This window comes from Carassius auratus, unplaced genomic scaffold (genome assembly GCF_003368295.1).
Source record: "Carassius auratus strain Wakin unplaced genomic scaffold, ASM336829v1 scaf_tig00216014, whole genome shotgun sequence".
Classification (NCBI taxonomy): Eukaryota; Metazoa; Chordata; class Actinopteri; order Cypriniformes; family Cyprinidae; genus Carassius; species Carassius auratus.
In genome coordinates, this window is record NW_020528362.1 from 262,618 (window position 1) to 288,487 (window position 25,870).

At 37.3% G+C, this 25,870-nt stretch overlaps 1 protein-coding gene across 2 annotated transcripts; it reads right to left on the reverse strand.

The window, feature by feature from the left end:
• Positions 1-1,462: 1,462 nt before the first annotated feature.
• On the reverse strand, positions 1,463-21,167 carry LOC113096675 (galactose-3-O-sulfotransferase 3-like). Of its 2 annotated transcripts, XM_026262084.1 has the most exons (3): positions 20,401-21,167; positions 6,300-6,397; positions 1,463-5,486 (listed from the first exon to the last, which is right to left on the reverse strand). In XM_026262084.1, the coding sequence occupies exons 2-3, from the start codon at positions 6,380-6,382 to the stop codon at positions 4,226-4,228; spliced, it is 1,344 nt and encodes a 447-aa protein (XP_026117869.1). In that variant the 5' UTR covers positions 6,383-6,397; positions 20,401-21,167; the 3' UTR covers positions 1,463-4,225. The 2 variants fall into 2 exon arrangements, with proteins under 2 accessions (XP_026117869.1, XP_026117870.1); XM_026262085.1 differs by lacking the exons at positions 6,300-6,397; positions 20,401-21,167 and adding an exon at positions 5,592-5,695.
• Between the last annotated feature and the right edge of the window lie 4,703 nt (positions 21,168-25,870).

A 25,870-nucleotide genomic window follows, 5' to 3' on the forward strand; every position in this document is an offset into this window, starting at 1 on the left:
CCGAGGAGGAAGAAGGGGCCTGCCGGTCCTGTGACCCTGTCTCCTCCCGTGCCAGCAGCGGTGAGCGCTGGCATGCCCGAGCCAGCAGCAGTGAGCGTGCCCGAGCCAGCAGGGAAGAGCGCTGGCGTGCCCGAGCCAGCAGCGGTGAGCGTGCCCGTGCCAGCAGCGGAGAGAGCTGGCGTGCCCGTGCCAGCAGCGGTGAGCGTTGGCGTGCCCGAGCCAGCAGCGGTGAACGTGCCCGAGCCAGCAGCGGTGAGCGCTGGCGTGCCCGAGGCAGCAAAGAAGAAAGCCGTATTCAAGTCGGCAGTCGTGAGAGCGGAGGAGAGAGCCGCGGCCGACTCTGCAGCAAAGACTCTTGTACAGTCGGTCTCATCTCATAAGGAGATGCCTATTATCCTAGCTGCTAAAGCCTGTTCTGATTATTTGTCCCGTCTTGTCCAAATTTTAGAAATCCCCGTCAGTCCTGTCTTGTCCCCTGACCCTGTCCCCAGAAGTCCCAAGTGTCGTCAGCCTTCGTCCTGTCCTCCTAAGATTCCTACCCCTCCCACCCGCCCTGGTCTGTCCCCCATGAACTTTGTGGTCCCGCCCCCTCCCCTTCCCTGTTTGTTTTTTTTTTATTTGTCACCCCAACCCTGCCGTTGTGTATTCATGTTTGCCCTTGTTGTTGTTCGTCATGTCTTGTTGGTTTGTGTCGGTGTCCCAGTCCGTCATGTCAGTCATGTCTCGTGTTTGATGTTCCCTTGAGGAGCGTCTGGAAGCCGCTCCTTAAGGGAGGGGTTCTGTCATGATTCTGCCCTCGTGTCCTTGGTTTTTCCTAGTCTTGAGGCAGGATCATAACAGACCCTTGTTTTGTGTACAAGCGCATGGCCTTGTCTTTGGGCCATGTGCTTGTGTTGTCTCGTTCCCTTGCCCCGCCCCCCTTGTTAACCTAGTCGTGTCTTGATTGTCCCATCTGTGCCACCTGTCGTGTCTTGATTGTTCCCCCTACTTAGATCTCCTTGTGTGCTCTGTCTTGCGTCGGTTCATTGTTTCACATATGTATTCCTACTGGTCAGTCTTGTGAGAAGTTTACCCTTGTAACCCCCTTTGAGAAGTCTTTGTATTAACGTGAGTGTTTGTTTGTAGTTAGTGTTTAAGAGTTTGTTTTTTCATGTCAATCCTGTCCTGTTAAGTTGTTTTGTTTCTGACATAGCCGTTGTTTTCCCCCTCGTGGGTTTTTGTTTTTCCCCTTTTTGTAAATAAACCCCTTGTTTTGTGATTCCCTGTCTGCACTTGAGTTCCTCCTTGCCTAACCTTGACACTTGAATTAGAAAGCATATCAGGGTGTGCCAGAATTGTCATAGCACCGCTTCTAATGCTTAATCCTGTGTTAGTAAAAAAAAAGTTAACTATCTGTCAATTTAACTATTAGTAGACAAAAAGATTAAACCTGATCACTTGAATGAAGCACGTGAGCCAGAAGTATGTTGTTTTTCCAGCTTTAATGCTCAATGTTTTCACATCTCTCATTACACAGCTTCAGAACCCAATCTCTGATTGTCAGAAGCATCTTATTCAAAGCCCCTAAAAAGTAATTGAATGCAGCAGTTAAATAAATAGTGTATGGAAGAATGAATTTGATGGAATAACATCTATTGTCATCAAATCATCCAGCACAAAAAGCATGAAAATCTCTCTCTTTATGACAAGGTCATCTGGTTGCACAGCAGATTCTTTTTATACAGTAAATTATGGCAAATCACTCCATGCTTTACTTCTAATTCTTCTCTTACAATAGATCAGAGATGACAAAAAACACTGAATTGTCTCCAGCATTTTCTACCAAGAGGTTTTCTAGCCCAAACAACCCTCTACATTGCAAGTAAATCTTTACCTGGGCAACTAAATGATGTCTAATAGCCAATGGCTAATAAATTCTCAGATTTTACTCGCTAGTGTGTGAGTTGGAAGCTAAGGGAAAGTTTAGCACAGATATATTTTAACTCGCCAAACACTCTCTGACTAAGTGTTTCAGAGTTTCTCTCTCCGTTAAGCGATCTGTGATATTTTTCAGTTCATATGAATGGATGTGCAACGCGCCTGTATTTGACGTACCGTAAACTATGAGGCGCATGACTCGCCGTCGCTTTTTCTCACACACACATGCAGAGTTTTAATTGTGTTATCTGAGGTATTTCTAATTTTTATACACAAAGATTTTGGATGAGAATGTAATAATTTGGGATTCATAGATCCAGACCATATGTTCCCAACAAACACTTAACAGTATATCTGTAGGTATCATCTAGCACTCCTAAAAACAGTAGTTTGGTTTATGGGTGGTTCATTTTTCATGGCGCTCATGATGCTTTAATCTACATAAATTAATTTGACTAATAATTGTGTTATGGCACATATTGCTATGTTGGTCCAAATGTTATTCTCTAAAATACAGTATGTCTGAATAAATACCTAAGATGTTTCCAAATGAAGGATGAGAATTATGATTTTCAAAAAGAAAACCTCACTATAGTACAAAGGGAATTCTTATTGCGGGAAAGTTCAAGTGAAAACAGCAAATCCACTTTCATCCTGTCCAAGAATAAATTTCTCTTTCTTTGAACAGCAAAGAAACCAACGTTAGAAACGATGTACTTTGAGTGGCTGTTCTTTCAGAGATATTCGGTTTCTTTTGGTGCCCTAAATAAGTGTTTCCCAACTATGTTAGTGGAGGCACCTCAGCAGTACACATTTTAGAGGTCTCTCTAATCTAATCAATAATTTCAGGTCTCTGAGTCACTATTGAAGAGTTAATTATGGTGTGTTTGTTTAGGAAGAGTTACAAATGTGTAGTATTGGGGTGCCTTCAGGAACAGGGATGGGAAACACTGGCTTAAATTGATTTCAAAGCCACTTCTGTTTTGCAAATGCAAACCAGCTGAGAACCACTAGGTTAAAATAAATAAATGTAGTGTCGCGGTTTAATTGTAAAGACACAATATTCAGATTGGAGCAATGTTCTTACATTCAACTGGCATTACTCTTCATCAGGGTGGCCCCTGTTTGTTTGTTCACCACCCAGTACATCTACATTACAATGCCTTTGTTAAGTGAAGCTCCAATAAAGAAAAGTTAGACACCCTACACAAGTATGCAATCAGGCATTGTTAAAATGATTTGTGCACAGCTAGAATAGTTTGCATTTACTGTGTAGAGTAAGTCTCTACAATGTGGAGCTGATATAATTCAATTACCCTACATAAGTTATATATTTGCAAATGCACTGCATTATCCCAAAAAACACAATAAAAACACATCAAGATGAGACTAACACACTGCTCACTCTGGTTTTTGATTCTTCAAAGTACATGAACTGTTTTGTCACCATTCTCGGCTTCTAGTCAAGGATGAACCTCTCTGGCCTGGTCCATAGTGGCCTCATAAAAATGTAGGGCTGTGTAACCCTAGAACTGCCCAAGTAGAGGCTAAAGTTTAAATTATTAAATATTTAAATGTCCTTCGAGATGGCTGCATCATCATCGACACATGATGCTGGTTTTCTGGACCACAACTGAATGGTCAGTTATGGTGATTTGTGGCTCAGGTGCAGCTGACAGTATGTTGATAAGCATGTGTAAAAGTTCACTCAAACAGAGTGCCGTTGGTAAAAAGGAAGCCTCATAATGCTCATTATGTGATTACCAGAAAAAAAAAACAAAAAAACAAAGTCACACCAAGTTGGTTTGTAGCTGGTAGTCTAACAAGGTAGTTCTAACTAAACTTGTCATTTAAACATCACCAGCAGGTAATACAGCTGATCAACCTTCAATACAAGCTTAGACCAGCAATGACATGAGATTAGCTTCAGCTACGTAGCTATAAACAATTTAAACTAGGTACTAACTTAAGCTGATTAAGGATTTTCTAGAAGGGAAATGATGGCTTAAATACAAATAGTGAGTGATGGAATGTATGTGGAGAGATAGTCCTTGAGAGATTGAGACACATTCCAGATGTCAGGCTTTTAGACTTCAATGTATATTTTCCTTCACTTTTATACTTTTCAAGTTGAGAAACACTCTAACTTTTAGAACAGTTATGTTGTGAGTGCATGTTTGGTTGTGCTCACATCCAATAAAAATGAGGTATGACCTCAAGCTTTCAAGTAATTCCAACATCTTATGGACATTTAGCTGCAAGGAATGGGGAATAAAAGGAAAGAAGTTTAACCATCCTTTTACACTGGTCATTGGGAAAGCCGTAGTGCTCCTTTGGTGCTCTGAGACATCGTCTTTGAGGTTCGCGGATTCAAACTCCGGGATTCTTTGTGTGCCCGTGCTTGTCCCACAGTTCGTGAAGTCTGCTGAGAGCTCCGTAATGGAAACCTCTTTCGATAACGTAGGGACTCTGAGCGCAGCAACAGCCGTGTGTATTGCACTTCCGGCATTATCATCTTTAGACACTCATCTGGTGGAGGAACACGGCCTTTTTGTGTCATGTTAACTGGTAAATCATATCCAACGATTGCCACTTTTGCACTGGGCTGCCAAGGCCGTAATTCCTTATTCATGATCTGTGCAGCAGAGCGAAGTGGTGGCAAGTGGCCTCCAAAACACCTGTGGACGAGTCGATCACGAAACTGACGCAACAGCTGGACTTCACGCTTAACGCACGATAGTCCCAACTCTCTCAGCTGTCGCCACAATGAGGCATTGAAGTAATCATACAGTATGGAATCTATAGCGTTCCAGGCTCTGATTTTGGCTGTATTTTCACTGGAAAGCCTACTCTTGGAGTCAGGCGTGCGCATGTTGAGACTAACATACAGAACGTCGTTGAGATCCCAAGACAACAGGCGGCGTAGCAGCACCAAAGATTCGTCAAAGTATTCCGCGATCATAACCAAGGAGAACACTCGCTCCATCTCTGTGGCAAATCGTCTCGCATACGCTGGCGCCTCTGAAGATGGCCGGTCTTTATCTCCGCCTAGGTCAAAGGTCAGTGTATTTCTCGCATACATTGAATCCTTCTCTTCTGGACGATAGTAGCTCCACGGGTGGTCCAGGAAAGTCTCTAAAGAGCCATTTGGAACACGTTTAAAGCTAAGACAGTACTGATTGAAGTAGGTAAACAGAGACTCAAACATTGCTCCCGGTTCCCGCAATATTGTGATGTAGATTGTGCTGTTGGGCATGAGGCGTCGTAGCTCAGTCCGGCTGAACCGTAAGTGACTGGTGATGATGTCAGGTGGTGTGGTGTGTGGATGAACGAAGTGGGCACTGAACGGTCGAGGGTAGCAGAACTGGTGGTCACATGTGGTAATAGGCAACGCCACAGTGAGGTTGTTGCGTTCAGCAAAGCGGAAGAGGATGTTCTGCACAGTGGAGCTGGCGGTTTTGTGCGTCTTCAGGAAGGCTACACTGGTGTGTTTAGCAGAAGGTCCACTGCTGGCCCGGGTGGAGGAGGCCATAGAGATTGGACAGCCAAACCAGAATGCCTCCAATGTCCTGCAATCAGAGGGGGAGAATTAATGCAGAAATCAAGAAAACACAGTAAGTTTTCAAAATCAATGATGAAAGATCAGAAAAATGGAAAGGCAAAAACAAAATTACCCTACTGATAAAACGTTTGTTGATTTCAGCTGTTCTGTCCTGGTCTGGTATGCTGGTTTTTGACATTTTGTGGATTTGGTCAAGTTGGTCAAACAACTAAACCAGCCAGGATCAAGCCAGAATCAAATGGAATAGAATAAAAACAAATGGTGGCAGAAATGAGGAATGAGTAGTGATGCTCTGAAATTTTGGCGACCGCAAATATTTGGCCAAAATAGTTTTTGGACACCCAATGCCTAAAGCCAATTCACACTGCATTTTCAGTGATCGGTGACAGGAGGTTACACACACTTCAAGACCTGGCATGCTAAATATCTAGACCTCTTGGCGATTATACCTGCTGTGTAAAATGAGTTTAGTCTGAAAAATACATCAGCGATGACCTACAGCCTACGCAGTGTGAATTTGATAATTCACACTGTGTAATTGTCACTCGTGTAAATTAGCACTAATTTGCCTTTGATTTCGGATTTGTCGGGTATTTCGCAAAAAAGTTGGCAGTGAAAATCAGGGCTAAAACCGTGCAGTGCGAGCTCAGCATGAGATGCATTTTGACTGTCAGTGTCTTCATGGAGCTACGAGAGCTACATCAGCTGAAGTATGTATAATTTTTGGCTGAACTGGTAAAAAAGAATTTTTTTTTTTTTTTGTGCATCAATAGGAACGAGGTAGGGACAAATGGAAGGATCATTCTTCAAAGGCTCTTACAAGTTCAAGTGACCCCCATGGTGCAGAAGAAAGCTGACAGTACTGATTGCAATCAATGCTAGGAATATCTTCTTCTGAGACATCTCCGGGTTCTTTCACTGCAACAGAGAAGAATGGTAATTTACAAGGGTATACGTTTCTCATACATTTAACATGCATCCAGAACACCAAGTATGTTCTCTGGAGCAACATAAATTCAAGTATTTTTACAAGCTGGATCTCAAATTGAAAAGTGCCTTTTTTTAAATGTTTTGGGTCATTCAAACAAACATGTTCAGAGACAAAGAGAACACACAAACCTAGAACCAGGACAGGACAGGTGTCACGTATTAGCATTCAGGCAGTATTGCCTACCTAAGGTTAACAAAGTCTTGGATATCTTCCATACGAGTCAGGGCCACCTCTTCTCTAGGATTCTAATTACAGTTATCTCACTTTCTCTTTCTCTCTCACCATATCAAGTGGCACTTTTACACAACCTGGCTTTACTGTGTATCCACTGACCAAGCCCTGATACTACTCTAGTTTAATTAGCATTACAAATGGTGTAAGCCATTTCACTTCCGATGCCAATCACACCTCAACAAGAAGTTGAGTTCAACACCGACTAGCTGTCTTGGCCCTTTTTCCAGCGGTAATATAAACCATCACCTATGGCATGAGCGTGTGGTCCCTCAAAGGACAAGTCACCGTCATTTAGCAGCACATATGTAACTGCGTGTGTTTCGAATGATCCTGAAACATCTGGTTATCCATGAGAGCTGCTCAGATTATGTACAAGGAGGGAAGGTTTGGTAGAGGTATTGTGCTTTTCTGTGCAAGAAGAAAGAATTAATTAGAGGCAGAGGAAGACACGATTCACCCACACAACCATCCACCTACCTACGCACAAGTATGCAACACCACAGTGTGAGATAAAAGAAATTACATTAGAAATGCCCAGATCTACAGTAGTTTCAGATTTGGTCATGAATTTTAAAAACGTTATGTGTATCGACCCTAGACTAGGGTAGAAAATCACATTCTTGATGACATCAAAGATAATTCTCTGCATAACTCACCAAACAAATCTTAATGTGTTTATTCCTACCACACTGCACTCTTCCCCAGTAACATTATAGCCCCTGTATGTGTATTGAATTGCATTGTATATATTAATAGTCTATCAATAAAGGTTTTTGCCAGTGGCTGATTACAACATCAATATCTAGATCATTGGTTCCAAACCAGGGGGCATCAGCAAACTTTAAAGGGCCCTGAAGACTTGACTTGATTTTGATTCACATTTTTCTTGGAAGAACCAGGTTCCTTGGAAAAAAACTGGATATAAGAGGAAGAACAAACTTTAAATTGTGAACTTCAAACTTACAAAAGTCATGTAAACCAGTCCCCCAACATCAGTGCCTTACTGATAGTTAAATTTGAACAGAACAATCATATTAAAAAATTATAAGAAAAGGTTCTGATAACACTTTATTTTAAGTTGTCTTTGTTACACATAACATGTATAAACTATTATAACAACAATTAATTATGCATAATTACATGCAAGTAACCCTAAGCCAAATCCAAACCCTAACCATATAGCATTGGTATTTAATTAGCATTACTCAGGACTTATACGTCTAATTACACCATAACAAGGACACCTTAATTAAAATAATGTGTAAACAAGGTTTGTGATTGGCACCTGTGTTTAAATGAAGAAACGTTAATATCCCTGGAACCTTTCCATTCCACCAAAGGTTCTTTAAAATGGACTAAAGGTTCTTAAAATGTCTTTCACACTAAGAAATAAAATAAGAACTGTTCACTGAAAAACCTAAAATGGTTCTCCGAACCCTTGTTTGAAACTTAACTTATTTTGCATATCCCTGCATCCATTTTCCAAAATCTAGTGTAAAACCTTCAAAAGAGGGTAGAAGCAAAGAATATACACATTTAACTATGAATTATATATTAAAAACATCATCTTCCTTGAAAATAAGACGTAATCCCTTCATTGGTACACTAAGACCAGTAATACCGCGACAGATTGATGATCATTCCCTGTCATTCAAGCCACACAAAGCCAGAGTTGAGGGGAAGGCAAGGAGATTAGAATCCGATCTGTGCTGTTTTGTTGCAATCAAGATGTGGCTTTTGGGGGAAAACAGAGAGTCAAGCTGTGATCGGACGGTGCTGAGTGGTGCTATTGTAGAAAGACGCTCTCTGGAGAAGGCGTCGAGTTACTGTGATACATCCAAGCTTGTGTGACCAATCCAGCAGTGACGTGAGAAACATCCAGCCAGGCATGCAAAGTGATAGACGTCTGGGACACGCTAGAGCAGATATACACTCTAAAAACAAATGTTCTGTAGTTATGACAAATTCTAATAAAACCATGTTCAACCAACAAACTACACTGGGTTAGAGGACCAATTTTTGCATAAAAAAAGAATTATGCATATATGTATATCAATGTAATTAATGTGATTCTGCAGAGGCGGTCTTTCATTGCACTATTACGTCATAATGTGACTAAATCGATTCTGATCTTGGTTTCAATAAAAGCTGTTTTTGGACTAATGAGGACGTTTTGAGCTCTGAGACCTACAGGGTATTTTTTATAGTACAATGACCTCTTAAATGTTAACACATCAGGGAAAAATAGATTTCTCAATTCATGATCCCTTTCAAATCAACAGCTACTGTAGCACATGTTAAATGTGAATTAGTTCATATAAGGTATTACTTGTCACTGGCATTTTCACAGTCATTGGTTGATTGAAGGTTTAACACCATGCCACCTTCCTTGGCTTTTGTCATGGCGAGCGACGAGCTTTTAAAAGTCATGGCTCACATAGCCACCCAACACTTAGCCATAAGCGTTTCTCTTTAGCACAATGGTAACAACAAACATCACTGTAAAGTCTTAAATGTCAAACATAAAAGCAAACGCCAACAGGCTTTCCCTTAAAACACACACACACACACACACACGTTTACTTAGCTATCTAAATGGGGACATTACATAGACTTCTATTGTTTTTATATACAGATAGCTATACACTTTTTTAACCTAAACCCACCCCTTCCCCTTCAGAACACTTTCTGCATTTTTACAATTCCAAAAAAGCTTTGTTTATTTTTATACTAGTTTTAAAAATGAGAACGCCCCAAAATTGATGTTTTTGGCAATTCTGTCAGGTTCTGCTTACTTTTGGGTACATATTTGTCCTCGAAATATGGTCAGGTTGGAACACACACACACACACACACACACACACACACACACACACACACGCACTCACACACTTATTTTAAATATTTATTCCCCATATCCAGTCCTATGCAAAGCAATGCTGGGATCTAGAACTGCACTGACCAATTTTCACAAGTTATTAAGACAATTCCATTAAGTTTATGTAAAATAATGTTTGCAATTTAAAAGATTTAATTAAATCAATAAATTAGAATTTTTAACTTTTTCAAGAATATATATATATATATATATATATATATATATATATATATATAAAGAGTGTAGGAATAGAGACATTTACGTATGTGGCTATTGCGTTGACATTTTCTACTTGCTTTTCTGCACATGATGATTTCTGGAGGGCAGAAGGAACTCGAGGAATCACAGCATCTTTGCAGTTCATCAGTTTTGCACTCAGGGTTGACCACAGAAACAAAGAGTGTAGAAAAGACCTATAACCATACTTCATTCTGACAGGAACGAGGCTGTGAGGGATAGAGGAGTACAGTGCATTCAATGGTTGAACAAGATTCCAGTCGTTCAGCTGACAAAAGGCTTTTCCAAAAAATGCTTTGAAGGTGAAACCTACAGTACTGTATATACAGTAAACGTCACTGTAAAGAATGTAAGTCTATGTACATTTTTATGACATTTCACATATTTTTCTAAAGCATCTCACAAAAAATAGTGCCTTAGAAAACCCAGTTAGTACGGCAAAGACGACAAAGAAAAACTCCCACCAGGAACAAATCTATAGATTTCAACCACTGAATGTATTCCTCACAGAGCATTTTCAGCTGAAACCGTATGAACATTTTTCAAGGTCATTATTCAGGTCTTAAAATGTTAGAATCATCACTGAAGTGACTGCCCTGACACTTTTTTAAAGCATGGGTCAAGATGGATGCTGCTTTTTACCGAAGCAGCGTTCCTTTTAAAGATATGAGCTATAAACATGCAATGCTAAATAAGTCCAGCTGTAGATAAAAACACAAGATTATGGTGAATATATCATGTTTTTTAAGCATAATTTACCTTTAATTTCTTTCTCTTCAAATCATCCAACACATCTCCACAACTATGTTACTATTTTCTAACTTACAAAATACAGCTAAATAGACAAAAACATCTTGAACCTAAGTTTTTAACCTGCAGATTGAATTTAAACATGGCAAAATGTGCTTAATATAGTCGAGAGTACATAAAATTTATAGTTTAAAAGTATATTGTGGAGCATGTGGAGAATGGAAGTCAATGGCTACCAGCAACTCATGTAGGTTTGGGAAACAAAATTCATTTTTTGGTGAACTACCCCCGTTAACACACAAATTCTGTTGTTGTCATTTAAAATACTGATTATTCAAATCATCTGAAGCTCCTGAACTTTAAAAGATCATTTGCAATTCAATTCTGAATGAGGCTCAACCCGGCTGTAAATAGAGCTTAAAGTTACTAAACCCAAAACACTCTTCCAATGGACAACCTGTTGAGATATATTCTCCACAAACACATTACTAAGAATGGGTTCGTTTACATTTAGATTTAGTTTTGTTATTCAAAGGTGTCACCTAATCCAACGATTTGACAATATGTTAAACTTCTCTAGTTCCTGTTTAAGATGAGGAAGCTAGTTTTTGTACTGGACAGGACTTCAGAAGAAAGATATATCTGAGGGAACTGCAACAGAATCATCAGAGTTTTTCACACCACAAAGCACTTCTAGAGTATTTTATTGTATTCACAGTTCAGTAAAGCATGAAATATCCCCTCTCTCTCGGTCGGCACATCTGATGTGGCATTATTGTCTAAATCCCCCCAAAAGAATCAATCTGGGAAATGAAGCTAGAAAAAGAGCCTCAGCAAACCCCATCCATCTACATCCACATCTAAACACATACTCGCAACTAGAAGTTAATAACTTTTTTTAAATGAACTCTTTATATTTAGGTATATGAGCAGATATTTGACTTTAAGGGCCTCTTCTGAATCTATATTTCCTCTGTGCTATTTCAATGTAGATGGTTTGAGCAAAGTCAAATTATTTTGTTGGAAATACGATGTTCACTGTTAAAGGTTGCAATGGGTTTTTACAGTAACTTACTGGTTAAACCGTTGCTAGCAAGTTACTGTAATTAAGATTTACTGTACCATAAATTTATTTCAGTTTTACACTAATTACATGGTACCGTAATCACGTAATACAGTGCAATTACTGTAATAAAATCCAGTACACTACTGTAATTCATTCATTTGAATATAGATTTTATGGTTTATATTTTTATCATACATTACTATAGTGCTGACATTCAATTCTAACAGACACAATTATTACAAAATATACAATTCGTTATTTAAAACATTTCATTAAAAATACAGTCTTTCATTGCTGGGACACTGACGGCATCTTCACCATTTCTCCTGTCTTATCATTTCTGCAGAGCATTATGTTGTATCCTCTGGATATATCCTCACAAAGAATATGAATGCAACAGGAAAATAATGGGGATAAATATAAGCAGCCAGAGAATACATAGACAAGGCATATTAAAACCCAGCCGCTGATCCTAAACGTATAGGCCAGGGAAATGTGTTCCCTGAAAAACTAGAAGAAATTACACATTTTGAAAAGCAAACCCCATATCATATGCTTCATTGCAGTGGCCTTTAAAACACACACACACCTTGAGAAATGATTGGTTTTTAGTTTGTTGTTTTCACAGCACTTAATGACCATCTACAGCAGCTCTGTCAGCGTCCTCTTCACATCGCATGTTTATACCTCACAGAGTGTCCACCGTCCCATCGTCCACCCGCCAGTTGCCCCAAATACCCCTGAGAGAAGAGCAGATTAGACACACAGACGTCTCTTTACTTCTCAACACTAATTCCTGCTCTAAGCTGACGTTTACTCATGTTCTTGACTTGTACGATTGCAGTTTAAAAGGGACCATTTACAGTTGTGCACCAATCACAGTCCGTCCTTCTTTTTTAAATAACAACGCATTTGTCAACTAACCAGCTGTGCTAGTTTACAGTTGCAAAAGAACAGAACAAATAGCATTGATGTAACCGTCTTGCAAAGCAAGGACTTTGATATATATTTGAAATATAAATTCGACATATTGATTTAGAAAATGCAGCAAACTCCATCTCAATGCAATGCTTTGGGTCCACTTTTAAGTCCATCCACAAAGTACAAGTAACACTTCATGTTATGTACAACTGAATAAAAAAATATATTTCATGTTTACTTGCATGTCATGCTACCACTAACCAACATCAGAAAACCACAAACATGTCTTTGCAACTGTTTTGATATATATATATCGAAAAAAATCACCTCATTCTGACCTGCTATATGTTTAAGTGCAATACTGAAACTGAATATAATTATGAAATCAAAGCAGATTATGCAAATTTGCACAAAGACATTTCATTGACTTGCTACTAAATGTCTCCAGTCGCTCCTAATTATGTAGCACAAAACAGCTAAACAAACTATCTGTTTTCTTGCATCAGTTTACAATGAATAGAGAACGAGGATAATTATTCAGATTTGCATAAGATTGCACTCTTGAACTCTAGAAACACTTAAAACTGGTGCGCCTTTCCAAATCAGTTTCCAGCATCCGCTACAGGATTTGATGTGTCCTGCGCAGAACGAATGAGGCGGCAAGAGCATCCCAAGAGGTCATGGGTTCAAATCCCATGGCTTTCGTCTAACTAAATCCCCGCAGACTAAAACATCCCGAGAGGCAGACAGATCTGATCCTCTAGCGCCAGATGAGCCAAGCGCAAGATTGAATTATTGTGAGAGATGTAACAATCAGAGCAAAGCTGTCCGGCCCTCACTAGCGCCAGTTTATGGACTCGAGCAGATGGCACCACCTCTGGTGTAACGCTGCGGGGAGATAAATCAAAGAGATCAGGGTGTGTGTGTGTGTGTGTGTGTGTGTGAGGAACAATGAGTGAAAAATGGGAACATTACATCCAGAAACATTGTGCTGCTTGACAGCGCATTAGAAGCTCACAGTCACGCATTATTTAATAATAAAAAAAACTCAATGCTTGAGGGGCGATAGAGCTTCCTTTAAATGTGCTGTAAGTGTTTGCATTCACAAACATGTCTTGATTAGGTTTACAGGAACTAAAAGAGAAGCAGGGTCAAGGGTTTCGTAAACGGAGGATTGTGAACCGATGAAGAGCTAATTGAGTATCTTGACGGATATCGCTTGTTTGTCATTTCAGAGTGAAGCACAGCACTGCGTTCATTTACATGTGAGCCGCTTGTGATCCAGTGTTTACAGCGTCTCGAGAGTTAAATATGTGTTTGCGAATGCAACGCTGTTTTATTTACTCATTCACATGAATTTCCACCATTTCTGTGGACGGACGTTTACAGCACTTCATTGTCGTTCCACCAAAATAAAAGCTTGAGGTTTGAAATGTTAAAAGTTCAAGGGTTTGAAAGTTTAGAAGTGAAGATTTTAAAACATAAATATTAGTATTCTTTATTGTAGCATGAAATATTGTTTTTTTTTTATTATATAGTACAATTGTAATGTAAAATGTATGCATTTCTCTTCATTTTTATAATTAGCATTAAAAGTATCATTATTATTTTTATTATTATTATTATTATTGTCATTACTACTACTACTTATTTTGGTTGGGTTCCTAAAACACCAGAGCCTGTGGTGGACAAATATCACAAGTGAAAAGAGGATTGAGTCCACTTTAAATTCCAGCTAGAAAGTCAATAATACAAGAACATTAAACAAATGATAATAATATTTATGCTTACTAATAAATCATGTGACCATTAACTGACATTAAAGAACTCTGAACAATTGTGTTGTTAAATTATTGAAATATCACATAACGCAAAATATCACGGGAACTGCCAAAAAAGTTTGAGAACCCCTAGTTTACACTAATACTAACAGTTAGTCAGTTTAAGTCTGCCTACAGCACTTGTAAAGTGGCAGATAAATAGAGAGATAAACAGATGCAGCATCCAGAACAGAAAAAGAGGAAAAGAAGACCTGAAGGGAGCATCAGTGAAGAAAGAGGCATGGAGCGGTCGCTGATATCCACTTACACTCCTGCTGTTTGAGCAGCGAGAGACGCCCTCACTCACCCGCGGGGGTCAACTGCACCGCTCTGTGTCTGCCTCCGTGTGTTTATGGGGTTAATGGATCAGCTGCTGGGAAGGAGCATCTGTAACAGACCAACAGCCAAAGGCCCTTTCTAAAGAGCATTTCATTAATCCTTCAGCGGCCATCCACCGCGAGTCTGAGAATAAAATCAATCGATAAAACAAGTGTTTAGGTATGTTTTTGTAAGTGCATGGGTATGTTTGAAATGACGTTCTGTGTACTTGTTTTGCACAGTGTTCAGCTTTTTTATATGCATCTGAATTAAACAAAAAGCAAAAATCTACAGTATACGACTGAAAATCCCACAATGCAGAGTGCTCCACCTTTCAATGCTATACACATGACTTAAAAAATAGATATGCAGATTTTAACTTCTTTGACTCAATCAGTCGAACCAAAAATAAGGACATTTTACACATAATAATATTAATAATAACTATATATATATATATATATATATATAGAGAGAGAGAGAGAGAGAGAGAGAGAGATGTATAATATTGTAAAAATAAAATGTAATTATAAAAATATAAATATTTATCATTAAATAATACATTTTTATTACAAGTTTAAATTACTTGTTTGTGAATATACATTATATATATATATATATATATATATATATATATATATATATATATATATATATATATATATATATATATAATAAATAACAAACTAAATAATTCACTATAAATTAACCATCAAACAAAGTATGTTGGAAATTCAATGCATGAGAGCATTTATGCACAAAATTGATTTAATTAAATTAATAATAATAATAATTGTTAATACAAAATTTAGAAAATGCAGTATTTTAGGAATAAATTAATCTAATAATAATTAATAATTTTTTTTTAGATAACATAACTAGGACCCTATAAATTAAACATCAATCATATTAAAGTCATGCAAGAAATCCTATGCATGACAGCCAGAAGAAGCCCTGGCTGAAAACCAGCTCCATTTTCCCCACACTTAAACCAACAGCTCAGCCTCCGATGCCTTCATTCGAGCACATCTGAGAAAACAAGGAGAGACTGTAGAGATTCCCTTCTCCATTTACAGAGATGACAGGATGAAAAACACTGCTTTGAAACACAATATCACCGAGAGCACAAAAGTGGCTAATTTCAGTCCGCTGTAACACGGAGATCAAAGTGGAGCCATTTGATACAACAACTGAAGTTTGTCAATGGCAGAAGAGGTTTATCTGTGTTTCACCAAAGAACCAGAAAGTGTTGAAAAGGTTCATGGGAGTTCATACCTTAATATATTCAATAATTACCTCATTAATGATGTTTACTATCGGGAGATCATTAGCTTAGCTAAATGTCAAGCTGTGTTCACTATAATGGACCAATTGAAACTATATTTACATTGCATGCTGACAGTGACTAACAATAAATAAAGAAAATTGGCCTTTTGACATGCATTTTTCAGGTTAAAATATGTAGTAGTGGACAAAATGATAAATATACACTACGGTCTAAAAGGAAATATTGGAAATATTGTTTGGAAATATTTTTTTTATGTTTTTAAAAGAAGCCTCTTATGCTTACCACAGTTGCATTTATTTGATAAAAAATACAGTAAAAATATTATTTAAAAATAGCTGTGTTCTATTGTAATTTATTGTAAAATGTATTTTCAGCATCATTACTCCAGTTTTCAGTCACATGATACTTCATAAAACTTTATAATATGCTGATTTACTGATCAAGAAACATTTCTGATTATTATCAATAACGAAAATGATTGTGAATTATCGTGAAAAGCTCAAAAGACAAGCATTTATTTGAAAAATAAATATTTTGCAACATTAATGTCTTTTACTGTCATAAGTCTTAAGTCTTTCTTTCCCATACTGTGACTGTCCCATAAAATAATAACTATTATAAACCGGACATTTATTTTAATTCTTTACACTTTCCCAATCACTATTTTAATTAAAAAAGAAATAATAATAATAATAATAATACACTTAATTTATTTTTTTCTGGATTTTCAAATGATTGATACAGTTTTAAAATCGTGAAAGAGATTTGTGTTTCCTGAGTTTAATGATGCAGACTGCAATATAATTTTATTTTTTTTGGGGGGGGGGGTCTCTTATTACTCTTATTACTCATTTTTCAGTAGCTTGAGATCCAGATGTAAATTTATGTCCATTATCAAAAACGGTAACATCTGTATAAATTGTAACAATCTCATTTTTATTAGAGGTACACGATAAATATCGGCCGATAATTAATGCGCATTTCGTCAGTAAAGCCAGTTCTCTAATCAATCTGTTGTTTACTGCGTAAATCAATGCTGATAATGAACGTGGATTTGCGCAGCTTGTCACTTAACAACGGCTCTGTGCACCTGATGGAAATTACCACTGATTAGAGAACCAGCTTTACTGACGAGATGCGCATTAATTATCGGCCGATATTTATCGATATTCATCCCTAATTTTTATATGTTGAAATGTAATGATTCTGTAATCTGTTTTAGTTTTATTTAAAATTAACCATTGGTCTTCCATAGTTGCTTACATCTAGATCATGATAATTATCGTTATCGTTTAATAGCTCAGCCGTATGTAGGTGGATGAGATTCATTTTAATATACAAGCAGCTCCCTGATACAGCCAAACAGACATTAAGAGTCAAGCAGAAGAAAACGAGGATGAGACACAGCATCCTCAGAGGGAAATTAACGTAAGGGTCACGGAAAAGGTTGCGAGTTTAATGAGTGCTGCAAATTACTCTAACAAACACGCAAGCAGCAGACAGATGCATGCAAGCAAAACAACACACACTTTCCCAATCTCACTTTTCTCCAGAGCAGTGGAGAAGCCACCGGTAAATATTAAATCAGATTCTCACTTTAAATGCTGACACATATCACCACAGCAGAAACCATGTCCACAACTCACTTTACCTTCTTAAGATACACGTGAGAATTATCAGGAGCAACACAACTCTGGTATCACATTGACTGACATCATAGCAATGAAGGATTATATTGACCTGATGTTTAGATTAACACCAATTGAAGAGTCTATTAATACTGAAATGGAGTCAAATAATTGATCTCATCCGAACACACACTCTCCTGTTGACTTTCAAGGAGAGCATCGATCAGACTCTCACAACAAAGCTCTTTCCAGATCGATTACTGTAGTAATGTGATATTCAAGCATCAAGATTGTAATAACGTTTAGTCTAATCAAGTCAAACAGCAACATCAACGCACTTTGGTAAGTTGTCATTGAAAAAAAGCATTACAAAAAATGGCATAGAAACTATATATACTTATAAATTGCTAGTAAGATTTACAATTACAAAGAAATGGCAATTAACACATTGCCAACATATGCTATCTATTTTGGGAAGAGTTGTTTATATGGAGGCAAAAACAGGTCAAAATAAATTTTAATGTAAATTTCATTTGGCAAATAAAATGTACACTATCTGTTCATGAACCAGAGTTTCGTACATCCGAGATGTAGATGAGTTTGTTTCTTCATCAGATTTGGAGAAATGTAGCATTGCATCACTTGCTCACCAATGGATCCTCTGCAGTGAATGGGTGCCGTCAGAATGAGAGTCCAAACAGCTGATAGAAACATCACAATAATCCACACTTATGGCTAAAATACAAGTAAAAAATATGCTTTCTCCAGTAAAAACCTCCCATCTCCTGTTGTCTCTCACATCAAATCCACCCATATTTTTGTTTTGAGCTGTTTCGGACTGTTTTCACTTGTAAACGATGCTTGATCTGTCAATATTTTTCACTGCAGTACACATTATCATGGATTATGGACTTGCATTTTGTCTAGAAGCAATGGTTTGAAGTTAATCAAACTTATTAATGGTGGATTTTTCCCCCCACAACCACGTAGCTTTTGGCTTTCCAAGAGATGTTAACTGAGGGACAGGAGTGTTGAGGATTATTGTGATGTTTTTATCAGCTGTTTGGTCTCATTCTGACGGCACCCATTCACTGCAGAGCATCCACTGGTGAACAAGTGATGCAATGCTACATTTCTCCAGATCTGTTCTGATCAAGAAACAAACTCATCTACATCTAGTATATTCTGAGAGTGGGTATATTTTCAGCAAATGTTCATTTTTTTCATCTTTAATAATCACACACACTCACTGCTGCTGAAACGAGTGTTTCAGGTTCAGACTCGTCTTCATCTAACATGCACAAGGAACTGGGCTGGTAATATAAGTCCGCTGAAAGTCACTGGGATTTCGACCTGGCTCAGGCAAGACCTCTGGAGACCAGGCTACTCTGGTGCCATGTCATTATACGTTGTGTATTGAGTGCTGGAATCAAATCATGAGTTAACTCATTAGCATTCCTGTAAAGGAACACCTGTAAGGCACACCAAAAGGAAATTGTATGCTTTCACAATCACAGCAAGTCTAACTGGTATTGAGTAAAACAACTTTAAACGAACTGAAAAAGGGAAAAAAGTTTCTTCCTTCATTTTTTTGTTAACAGATACCTGCAGATGACTATAGCTGGGAGCACTTTGATCACAGCATGAAGCCACGTTAGCAGTCTGACAGACACTGAATGCACCTGATGTGTTGATCGTCTCATAAAATGGTTTCCGTCGTTTGATTCATAAGAACCCTTTAGATTTCCAAAAATAAGCATTTTATGTTAAGTTTTTTTTTTTATTGATGTTTTATGCCATGAAGTTATTCCTCAAAAACATGCAGTGTACCGCGGGCAACACAGTGAAATGCTTTGAGGTTAAAACAACTCTTTCTTTCCTGGTTAGTTAATAACTCTTTTTCTCTTCTTATAAACTCTACAATTATATACATATAAATCTGGTTCCTTTTAGTTCAAACTGTATATCATTTAATAATCACCTCTTTTATTTAATCATTTTTATTACCTCTTTGTAATTCCTATTTGTCCCATCTACATTTGTTGTATTTCCTACATTTGTTCTGGTGCTAAAAACAATGTGTTGTTTTCTTTAGGAGGAAATAGGAACATCCAGACTTACAGGCCAAGCTAAACCGCATGAAGCAGACCAGATCATGTGCTTAAGACTGATCATTCAGTGCCATCTGAATTGCATATTACACAGTGACAGGTCCGTCTCACACTCGACAGGTTCGTTTTAATGTTAAACGAGAAGTTTGTTTGTTAAAAGCATTCGAGGACAGCATAGCCTTCCATTTTTTTCATTTTCAACAAATTCTTGTAAAGCATTGGTATTTATCTGACTACTGAATCATTAAATCACAATAACAGCTTTAAATAATCATTTAAAAACTTTTTTAACACATATACACAAGCCTTTTTTTAAGATACCCCAGTGCTAAATTGACATTTTTATGCACATTTCATGCTTAAACTGGAACAAACATAGTCATTCATTTGAATCATCTAGCTGATGAAACCGGCTGGTCAAACACATCCTCACTGGGGAATCTGTCATTTAAAACCTGATTTACAGCATGCAGATCAATATGCATAAATCAGCAGGTCTTCACTGTAAATCAGAGAGATGAATGAGGGGACGCCGACGCGACGCGTTTGCTTTCAGCTGCAAAATGCATCATAAATGCAACATAAACCTAATATCATACTGTTTTAGGAGACAGGTGTGCTGTTAGTCCAGACCACTGAGGGTGATGAAGGAATACCAGCCCGTTGTTTTCTCACCCACCTCTGACTGATAGCAGGATGCAGTCTGTGATCCGCGCTCGTCCGCGGTTATTCGCGCTCCGGGTCGAAGGACGTGACGCGCTCGAGACGCTGTGCTGCTCGGTGGGTCATCTCAGCTGATATCGGCTGCTGCTGTCTGTCATCAGAGCTTCACGCGACTGGCTGCTCCGAGCACTGACGCACGCGCGTGGAAGATGCACGCATCGAGAGGCGGAGAGTCGAGGATACAGGGTCTGCAATTAACTTCTTACCTGCTGATCGAGATTATATACCGTTTTTACCAGCCATGAGAAAATATCGCGCATTATCTCGACAAAACCGTTTCGTCTCAATGACAAAAATAACTAAGATGTTTTCCTTGCATATTCCTGGTTATTTGTAGGCTACATCCGAGTATAATGTGTTACTGTTATGTAAATACATGGATATCCTCCTGTCATCCAGCTATGGAGTGTTGTGCTCTGTAGAGGACATTATTTTATATCTTAAATCTGGTTGTCCTTTAAGAGATTTCTGCATGACCACTCTCTCTCCTTGGGCTTTAAAATTTGGCTAATTTATTGGTCAAATTCAATGTTTTGTAATGACAGTTTTAATCTGACTAATTTTACAATTGTTTGTCATAAATCAACATCTCAGGAAATTGTTATGGGGTTTGGAATCAAATGAATGTGTTTTTGATTTCATAGATGTCCACTGTAGAGGCCGACCGGACTAAAACATGTTTATTACACACTTTAGGAGACGCAACAAATGAAAAGGGAAAGAAATTATATTTCAATATACCCCTATGAAATATTAGATATTATAATGAAAATTGGCAATTATTACTCCCATTATTACACTTCTTTTTTGTTACAACATGTTGCAAAAAAAAAAAAAAAAAAAAAAAAAAAGTTATATGAAATCATTCTGAACTAACGTTCAAAACATAGTTGAGAATAATTTTTAGACAAAGTCTGGTCAAAAAAAAAATAGTTTGGACTGTTTTTGCCTTTTCATGTCTATTCATGTCTTTTTAATTATTATATATATATATATATATATATATATATATATATATATATATATATATATATATATATATATATATATATATATATATATAAATATATTTGTGAACACAAACATAAATGTTTGATAAGCTCCTGGATAGTGATTTTAAAAGCCAAGCTCAAAAATGACATAAAACTTGTGCTTTACTCAAAGTCATCTAAATCATAATCCAGTAGTTTTGTGTAATGAACAGAAGAAATGAAATCCATCTGTTACTCACCCTTATGTCATTCCAGACTCAAAAAAATGATGTTTTTCATCTACATAGTAGTCAGTGTGTCACTAACCTGCCATGCAACATTTCTTTACATTTCTATGAAAGAGCACCTGTTAGAAAAAATTTAACTAAAAAAAACCCTAATGTCATTAAAAGATAATAGCCTTTTGTTAATTTTCAACTGCAGTAAAAGTTGTTTGATGTCAGTCAATCATTTATCATTATTTTTTATTTTATTTTAAAAGGCAAATCACATTTTTCACTCATTCCAGCAGGAAGAAACCTGGTTATGGTTCTTCTTCTTATTGTTCATTGAGGAGCATCCTGAGGTTAAGTGTCTTTATCATGAAAACACAATCAAGTAGCCTACGTATCACAGTTTCCTTGACTTTGATGTATCACTTTTTTCCATTGACTTTTCTTTAATCATAAATCAATATTATCGTCATAAATATTATCAGGAGAATAAAAGTTAAACTAAAATGGCGCAGAAAAGAACCATGATCTGATGGAGTCTGGAGTCCTACATTTTGGAGTCTGATTTACTCTTCTTGTAAGTAGGTTTTGCAGCATTGCAATTATTGTTTTTTACCTAATTTGCAAGTTGTTTTGAATAACAACATCTACTAAATGTAGATTTAATGTAAATATAATGTAAAATATTCTGGCTAAGGATGAAGCAAGTCAGTCAGAGTTTATATATGTGTATGTGGTTTGGCACATCGTCAACATTCAGATATCAAACCATTTATTTAGGAAGCATGTGTCATTATACAACAGGTTTGTGAAGTGAGCGTGATTATATTACCATAGAAGATATCATCTGATTACAGAGCAATAAGAAATGATAAAAGACTGCCTTTGTTTGGGACCTCTGATATTAAATTTCCTTCTGTTTTCACGCGTAATTCTTAAGGGAAGGTAACAGATCTTATTTTCCACTAGATTTACTTCCTTGTGAAAAAATAAATAAATAAATACTGACCCAAATATTTGTAATTGTATTGGAAAAATGCAATTATTGACCATTTCTACTAGAACTAAAGAGGTGCTTCCAGGTTTATGGATAGTTGTGGGCAAGTTCTTCCATGTTATTATATATATAATAATTTAATATTTTCTATATATTACATAAGCACAAATACTGAAACCAAAATAAAAATGAGCAAAAAAAAAAAAAGGTTCAAACACTTAAATAAAATTAAAAAATATTCAAATAGGAACTAATTGAAAAAATAAGTTAAAAACTGTAAAAGTCTCTCAGTGATGCTAAAATTTGCCTAGATGGTTATTAAAGTTTTTATATAGTTTCTAGTGTCTGCATTGAGCTGTTGCTTTGCAGTTGTCAAGGTATGTGTTTTACCATGTTATTAAGTTATTAAGTTATTAAGTTATATATATATATTATATTATATATATATTTATTGGCTCCTCACGTCCTATGATTTCCGCTGTATTTCTTATCCTCTTTCTACTCATTTTCTCTCCCTCTATTTCTGTGCATTTGTTCTTGTGGGATCAAGTATCTCAGCACACACAGAGCACTGTTAACAACAATGAGGGCTGGGTGAGACTCTGTGTGTGTGTGTGTGTGTGTGTGTGTGTTTGAGTGCGGGATGTCAGAAGAAAAGGCCTTGTGTATGAGTGCTGGGTGAGATTGAAGGATGACGGTGAGACTGGAAACTAGTTAAAGACGAGGAGATGAAGACAGGAGATGTTTCAGACCTATCTTTGATGCATGTGAACCTCTAAGAATCTGCAACTGATCAGACAGATGCGCGAGTCATGAATCTGTGACTCTGTCCCGTCTCATACTCCACCCATCCACATCTGCCACTGCTTCTCACAGGATTTACTGAATAAACTGTTTAATTCAATACTATATGGAATCCAAAATACTTTATTGTGATTGTCTAATGACAGCATTTTGGGATTAAAACAAGAGAGACAAAGAAAAAGAGAAAAACAGTGTCTGGCTTTAATCCAGAGTTGATGCTGCATTGTATATTAAGCTTACATTAAAGTTGGCATCTCAACTCTATAGTAATATGAGGTAATATGGTATTCCAAATGTTAAATATGTGTATTGTGCAATATTCTGGATGTGCATCTTGTTTCATTTCCTCAAGTAAGTGATGCAAGGATGAGATTTGAGGACAGAGGGATAAAAAAAATACCTATTTATGAAGACGCATTTCTTTATTTCATGCATTTTACTCTGGCTATATCATGCACATTTCAGCTAAAGCAATAGATCGTTTGGGTATAATGCATGCAAAAATACAGTACCGGAGTAGTGTGATATTAAGTTATTACGAATGCAGTCACACTCCTGCATTATGCAGCGTAACATCAATCCTCCTTCACTGTCGCAGCACAGTTTGTACCAGACACACAGTGCAGCTTAGCTTTCCCATTGCATCAATAAAACACTTATATCACTCTCAGATGAGATGGACTGGAGATGAAAAATGGAAATCTAGATTAAGACCAGCAGCCGATCTTCATAATGAAGGCCAGCCTGATTTCAGCCACAACTCACATCCAGCCTGGGCCATTCAAACCAGTTTATCCATGAAAACACCCCACACATCATCCACTTCAGCTCAGCCGCACACACTCGATTTCAGCTATGGGTCCTGAAGTACTTCAAGCTATAGTGAATGGATTGGGTGCTCTTTGACACAACGGAGCAGTTCATGACGTGAAAACAAACCACTATAGAGTCACGACTGGATTTTGCTCTGCTGATAAGGAAATCATTTTGGTGTCATATAATTAACTCTGACCTGGTTTTTACTGATCTTTCATCAGTATTTATCATCATCAAACTTATTGCAGACTCAAAGTCCAATTTTTAAAAACAACATACTGTACAGTGAGTATAGAAAGAATCAAAGAATCACATTTTGTTGCTTTGCAGTCTGAAATGAAAATGGACACTGTTTTAGTTTTATCCAGCTGTATTTACTCGGTGCAACTTATAACATCCAAGTGAAACATATCAGAAAAAAAAATCTAAATAAAAAAACCCAGGCGTGACTCTTTTCTATTCTCACTGTACAAGACCATATGCAAGAACTAAGATACGAAATAATCATTAAATCACTGAATGAGATTGACTTTGACATATGTTTATCTACCAAAACAGCACACCAAGATTCATTTTCAGCCCCTCATTAGTATATAACCTCATCATGCTGGCATGCTGTCCAAGGATTAAGTGTAAGAAATAATACACTTCTATTCTGAGGTAGGCTACCAAACAGAAAACAGCTTGGCTGAAATAACGAAATAGGAGTGAACACGCGCCTGTAACATTAATGACATAGCAAGGGCTCATGAATATCAATTTGTTTGTGCAAGTTCATTTAAATAAATAAATCATAATCTATGTAATGTATTGCAAATGCAATTCATATCTCTATTAGGCCAACAGTATGTTAATTTCCTATCAAAACTGTTAACGGTTAGAAGCTGGCTTATGTTACTGCGAGTCGTAGATGTGAATCGTATTATTATGAACAAATGACATAATTATGTTAAAGACAAAGAGAAAGAAAGACTTTCAGAGCTTTATCAACAATATTAACTGGTTAAATCCCTGAAATGATGAGATGAACCCTGGCCTTCATCTACTGTAAATTCACCCTAAAGCTCCACCTACTGAGGGCGACACACAAACAACATACAAAGAGCCGACTGAGACTTTTATTCCAGGTTTCTCGGTTTAACTTTTAATACTCTGAGGATACTGGAGACCCATACAGAGAGCTGACCACAATGAGGTGATCTGAAAGGTCAGTCAGATAGCCTACTTTTACCCAGAAATCACATCATGATGGATAATAATCAACAAACAACATCTGTTAATGACATTTAAATAGAGCGAACAGAAACTAGACCATATCGTTAAATAACATCAATGTCTGCCTGAGGTTGAAGGTGTTATTCTGCCTTCTCCCAAAACTTCCCTTTAAAACAGGGGTGCCCAAGTTACTCTGCTCCTGGCGATCAACTGTCCTGCAGAGTTCAGCCCAATCCTAATCAAACACTCCTGAAGCAGCTAATTAAGATCTTCAGGCTCAATTAATAATTAAAGGCATGTGTGTTTGATTAGGGTTGGAGCTAAACGAAGCAGGACAGTCAATCGCCAGGAGCAGGGTTGGGCACCCCTGCTTTAAAAGAACCAGACACG